The sequence below is a fragment of the Salvia splendens genome, chromosome 14 (assembly GCF_004379255.2).
Source record: "Salvia splendens isolate huo1 chromosome 14, SspV2, whole genome shotgun sequence".
NCBI lineage: Eukaryota > Viridiplantae > Streptophyta > Magnoliopsida > Lamiales > Lamiaceae > Salvia > Salvia splendens.
Window position 1 is genome coordinate 7,997,725 of NC_056045.1, and position 6,262 is coordinate 8,003,986.

General features: G+C 32.4%; 1 protein-coding gene and 1 long non-coding RNA gene across 3 annotated transcripts; one reads left to right on the plus strand and one right to left on the minus strand.

Moving 5' to 3' along the window:
• Nucleotides 1–379: 379 nt before the first annotated feature.
• LOC121764114 (LOB domain-containing protein 29-like) lies at nt 380–1,374 on the minus strand. Its single transcript, XM_042160186.1, has 2 exons — nt 1,053–1,374; nt 380–613 (listed from the first exon to the last, which is right to left on the minus strand). Exons 1-2 carry the CDS (start codon nt 1,335–1,337, stop codon nt 380–382), a joined length of 519 nt encoding a protein of 172 aa, XP_042016120.1. The 5' UTR covers nt 1,338–1,374.
• A 2,665-nt stretch (nt 1,375–4,039) lies between these two features.
• On the plus strand, nt 4,040–6,262 carry LOC121766000. Of its 2 annotated transcripts, none has more exons than XR_006042880.1 (4): nt 4,040–4,304; nt 5,399–5,453; nt 5,572–5,947; nt 6,037–6,262. It is a non-coding gene; the product is annotated as an uncharacterized LOC121766000 (long non-coding RNA). The 2 variants fall into 2 exon arrangements; XR_006042879.1 differs by having other exon boundaries at nt 4,042–4,304; nt 5,577–5,947.

The window sequence follows — 6,262 nt, forward strand, 5'->3', positions numbered from 1 at the left end:
CATTTTACTCTCTCTTACTTTATTCTCTTTTCATCTCTCTACCTTTTTTCCTTTCATACTTTATTCTTCATTCACTTAACTCACTTTTAACACAATTTCTTAAATCTCATGCTGAAAAGAAATGTCTCTACTACAGAGGGACGAAGGGAGTACCTATTTAGGTTTAATGTCAAAAGGGGAAAGTATAACAATGTCCTGATTATGTATTAGATGCATGTAGGTCTCAATAGCTACTTAGGAAAACAAAGTAAGCTACCAATTATTATTTCTAATATATGTATATTTATCCAAAGTTACACGGTGAACAAGCATTTCTAGCTAGGGTTTTCAGAAATATGTGTTCATCATCAAAGTTTGCATTGCTAAAATATAGTAGAAATTAATGGTGAATATATCTGAATGGAACTGAGTGCAGATCATCTTGAAACGGCCATTGCATCTCGCTCCCAAACGACTCATTATTCTCTTCCACAAAACCAGAATTCTCACCTCCTAAATACCCCTGATTCTGAGGTAAATCAGGGTAGAATTTCCCATTAGGGTTTGCTGCAGTTATGATGGAATGAGCTGCTTGTTCCTTGAGACAAGCCACCTGTGCTTGCAGATTCACAACCTTCACAGAATTTAATAAAAAGGAAATTCGTCAGAAAAATCATGAACTTTCACAAAAATTTGGTATTTCCCACAACCTTAAAGGTGGTATTAAAAATCACTAACTTTTCAAATTGTGTGGATTTCCCACACAAAAGTTTTCGGTCGCCTATGTGGAATGCCGATACTAAATCTAGAGCATCCATATCATCATCAGTTTCATCTTCCCTACAATATGTAATGTGGCTCCGACTATTACACGGAGGTTTTTTGGCATTCAACGTAGGCAAAATTAATGTTGAAAACTTTAGTGTGGGAAATTCGCACAATTTGAAAAGTTGATGATTTTTAAGACCACTCTTAAAGGCTGTGGGAAATTCCAAATGTTTGTGAAAATCAGACAACTAATTCCAAATTAGCTTAAAATTGAAAAAGAAGTTGAGAAAAAGTTAAACTAAAACCTGTTGTTGAAGGGCGAAGATGTGGGAAACGCAGCCGTAGATGGGATCTTGAAGCCTGGCCTGAGCTTCGTAGGCGATGGTGAGAGCGGCCTCACAGCGGTGGGAGACGGGGAGGTGGGCGAGGAGCTTCGACACGTTGCTAGCTCCGAAGACCTTGTGAATGGCTGCGAAGTGCGCGGCGCCTTGCTCGTGCCAGAAATATGGGGCGAAAACGCAACCTCTCACGCATTTTCGCCTCAGGAATTTGCAGGCGCCACAAGGGGAACTTGTTCCTGTCATATTCATCGAAAACTAAAATGCTACTAACTATGATTTGTATTTTTTTTCTTCTGTATAGTATATAGTAGTTGTGAATGATATGATATGATGAGTTGATTATGCAGTGGCTGGCTGCAACATGATTTTATAAGGACAAGTGAGAGAGGTGGGATGATCTATACTACTTTATTCTCTATATTTTGCTTCATATTTTATTGCATTTGGTCGACTGAATGAGGGGCATGCCTCTATTTTCTACTCCATTTAGTAAAAAAATGATAATAATAGTTTGACCATTTTCCCTATATTTTATGGTTTTAGAGTACAACTCAGCATCCTTAAAGTTCAAAAGAGTTAGCCTAATTAAAACCCAACCCTCATTCTGTATGCCTGATCATTGGGTTATTTTTTTAAGTATATTTAATTTTCTATGTCAGAAAACTGAATATTTTCTTGGATTTGAATCCCTGCTGTGCATTCAATCGCAACAAGGGATATTGTTACATACACACTAATATTATATTTATAAAGTTAAAATATCTATATTTTTTTATATAAAATAGTATGGCGTGTGTAACTTTATGAATATATTGGTTTTATAAATAAAAACAAATTTAACAAAGCAGTAAATACTCTAAGTGTTCTAACAATATAGGCTAACATTGTGAATATTTTGGTTTTATAAATAAAAATAAGACATATAAGTAAACACAGATTTGAGAAATAAAAACGAGGAAATAATTTATTTAATTGGGCAAAAGTTAATTAACACAACTTACAAAACAATTATTCTAAATCTGCCAACCCAAACCCACTTGTTTAATTAAAGAGGCCCAATAAGTAAAGAAGAAAAGTGGGCCAAGTATTTAATTGCAACACTACATCAAAACAACCCACATCTTCTTTCTTCATCATCATCATCAATCGGTTCGGTTCTTCTTCGGCACTCTTATCTCTTTCTCTTTCAGAAATTAGAGGAAATTACCTTTGATTGGAAGGATAAAAATTGTGACTTGTAGAAAAAACTAAATTCACGGCTTTTCTTTCTAATCAGTCTGTGATATTACGAAATTGTATTATGGAATCAAAATGTAGAGATTTTTTATTTAAGGAATTGAGAAAATTGTACTCCCTCCTATAATAGATAGCACAGAAATATCACATGATTTTAGAATTTGTTATTTTGTGTGTCCAATATAATACTCACTCCGCCCAACACACTTTCATTTTTAGTTTGTACCAAATAAAATGAAATGTTTCTATATTTAGTAACCTTCTCTCTCGAATTAATATACTCAAATCACTTTTTTTCAATTAAATATTCAACTTTTTTTCTCTCTCCATTTAATACTTACAACTTCTCTTTCCCACCTATATAATTTTTTTTATCAATAAAAATTATATGTATATTTTTTACTTTGGTGTTTAAATCAAATATAAAATTTAAAATCTTGATATTTTTTAAGCATATGAAAGTAAAGTTATTAATAATCATATTCTCAAGATTCATTTCCTAGGAATCATTTTCCTTGCCAACTTTACTTTTCCATCAATTAAACATAGTCATGGTATTTTCTCTCTAATTCTTTTCTAGGATTTTGGAAGGGTTGGAGAGATTTATGGTGATGGAGATATAGTAAAAAATAATAATAACAAAAAAAAAGTGTATAGTGGAATGGGAGGTGGATATGTTTAAGAAATACTTTGACTGCAGATTTTAAATAGGAGTTACAAAATAGAAATAAATAGGCTAGAACAAAATAAATAAAGATTATAGGCCCCTTTATTTAATTTTCTATCTTTTACTTAGAACATTAATTAGTTTGTAATATTTGTTAGGACATTGATTTTATTCCAAGTACTATAAACGAAACTTCTACCTTCATTGTCAACGAGTCACACATCATTATCGACTACTTACATAACAAAACAAAGCGGTATATTATTTAACGTCTTTCACTCGCTCACATTTACAATAAAACTTAACCTAAAAAGGTAGCAAAGATGCAGGCATTACATTGATTTAGCTAAATTAGGGATATTTCGAAGATCCTTGACTCTCGTGGATATATATAATGACTTTAGAAAATCATATGTTTAAAGCACGAAATTATGTAGACCAAAACATCCATCTAGGACCAAAGTTCTCCTTTTTCAAGGCTGCATTCCATACCTAGGATAGATAATCTTCATAAAAAAGGTAGGTTGCTGTCTTAGCCCATACATTTATCTTGCTTGTTTGGTTATTTACTTTGCGTACAGCCATTCCAAGTCATGATCAAATTTCCTAGCTTATAGATCTCCAATCTACTCTCTGTTATTACATACATCCCATAAAAATATAACACATTCTATTTAGATCAGTCCCGATCCACTTTGTAACTTCTTTTCTTTTAATGAAGTGAGCTCCTCATTATCCATTAACAATACTCCAATTACTTTTTTTTATTTCTCTTTAATTTTATTATATTAATTCTCCTGCTATCCTAAATGTCCTTATTTTTAGGGGATAAAGAGAATATATACACTATTAGAAAATTGGCTTTTTATCACACTTTATATATGACACTTCATAAAAGGTGTGATTCTAGTTAATCTATCTCTACACCAATCTTTTATCACGTTTATATCAAACACTGATACCACATTTCTAAATAAGCGTAATAAAGAGACTCATTTCATGACACTTCTAATTTTATATAGTAAATATAAGCCTATTATAAAAAATAAATTGATTTACGGAACATCTTTCCATTAATTAACCTGCCTCACAAATCCAATTCTTCCCTCATCTATCCTGATTTCTCATTTTCCCCAAATTTCACCGCCCCAACTCCACGCCGCCTCCACCCTACAAAACCATACTTGTAATAAGCCCTATCACTTCCCATCCAACCAGTCCGTCAACGCCGCTGCTCTCCACCACAAGCTAGTTACCGGCCTCGTTGCTACCCAGGCTATTACTAGTCCGCCGCCCCTGTTACTCCAATTGAGGTTTGTTCTTTATGTTGAAATATTGTTTATTGTGAATCTAATCTTTCAATTTCGGGTTGTAGTCCGATGAAATTTCGTGTTGAATCAGATAATTCGATGAAACATTGTGTTGGTCGTATGGTATTGCAGTTGTATGTAAATTTTTGGGTTGTATTGTGTGCTTTGATAGTTGTTAAATACTGTATTGGTTTTTAGATGTGACAACCTCTTACAGATCAAAAGGGGGTGAGGAGAAACCCTAAAAATTGAGGGGGGGGGGAGAGAATAAGAAGGAAAAAATTGAAGCAAAATTGACAAGAAATGCCTCTCATATTAGGTAAAATCAAGGTTAAATGTGTTGAATGGTTTACACTACAAAGGACAACGAAGTGTGGATTTATTAAATTTGGAGGAAAAAATCAATAGAGCTGTATAAAAACTTACAACCTGAAAACAAGAAAAGAAATCATGGAAAACAAAATATAAAAAGAAAAATGTCTACTCCTAAGCTTTAGATTTATGACCGACAGAGGACGAATACTACTTTGTTGGACGAGAATTCTAAGAGATGGCATTAGAAAGGAAAAGCATATTATGTTTCATGACGTGAGTGTAAGTTTTGAAAGTACTTGATTCAATTTCATCTTTGAGAGATTGCAACTAAATATATCTAAGAATGGTTGGGACTTGGGGACTTGATAGCTAGAGCTATTTGATAGTTGAGAAGGGTAGAGTTCTTTCAAGAGTTTGAATATGAGAACTTTTTTATTAGAGATTAAAATTGAGATTTTTAGACATTATGTGAACATGATCTATATATGCTGCAAGTCAGAAGCTATTGTTGCTCAACATTTCAATATATCTTTATTTTTGTATCATATTTAGTTATATTAAGTTTCCAAAAGACTTTGTTGGACTGAATTAGGTTTGGAGTTGCATGTGTCTTGGATTAAAGACTTTATTTATCATCTTCATTGTAAGGTTTTATAACTATATCCGTCATTAGTTCTTTCATGATGCAGAGTTTGTGACTCAAAACTTGCCAAATAACATTGTTGTGTTGACACTTGAGCCACAACTATTAGTATCTTCTAATTGATAAATTTATTCGCTAGGCACTTGATCATTATCATCACCCTTTTTGACCCAACTCTAATGGTGAGAAAACTGGTAAGAAATTACATTACTTATTTTCATTTCTAAATTATTGTGTAATCAATGAATTACATGTTTTATAGCTCAATCTGGAGATGGTGTTGATTATGTCGTTTTCAAAATTTTGAATTAGTACAGGTTTTGTAGGCTACCAGCCTCCTCAAGATGGGAAAGTCTTCTGGAAAATGGATTAAGGGCATTACTTTTGGTAAAAAAAAGAATCCAATCTAGTCTGTTGCCATCTTGTAAGTTTCATTATGTATTTTCTGTTCATATTTTTTTTATTTCGTTCCCACTCGCCCTAATCGCACCTATCATTCGTGAGACATCTATGTGTACAGTAATGTTCCTAAGTGTGATCATTTTGGGTTTTGGAGGATCTTTCTCTTAATTGTGATTATACAAACCAGATGCAGCAACTTTTGTTTCCTCTATTGAAAGAATCTTCATCTCTGCACTGTCTATATAATGTGTATTTTGGGTTTTGGGTTTTGGCTGACATTTTTGAGGTATATGTCTATTTTATCATATTTTGATTTTGTTATAACTTTATATTGTTTATGTTAAATAATATAGTGTGTTTATGTTATTTTAACAGGATTAAATGAAGTTCTTACAAAGATGAAGTTAATCAAGAAATGTAATTTAGAGTACATTGTTGTGATAAGGAGCTCCAAGGAAAATTGGAAATGCTAGATAAACTTTGTAGCTATCTAGAGCATTTTTTTATTGATTTCATTTTAAAATTGTATACTATGATTTTATTGAAATTATTATGTAAATAATTTTTTAAAGTTTTTGTATGTAATTGATTGTTTTGTATA

Bases quoted from the DNA above. Each gene is read 5' to 3' on its own strand.
- LOC121764114 (XM_042160186.1), bottom strand. From the start codon at position 1,337: ATGAATATGACAGGAACAAGTTCCCCTTGTGGCGCCTGCAAATTCCTG. The intron at 614-1,052 runs GTTTTAGTTTAA...AATTCTGTGAAG, and splicing joins TCTTCGCCCTTCAACAACAG to GTTGTGAATCTGCAAGCACA.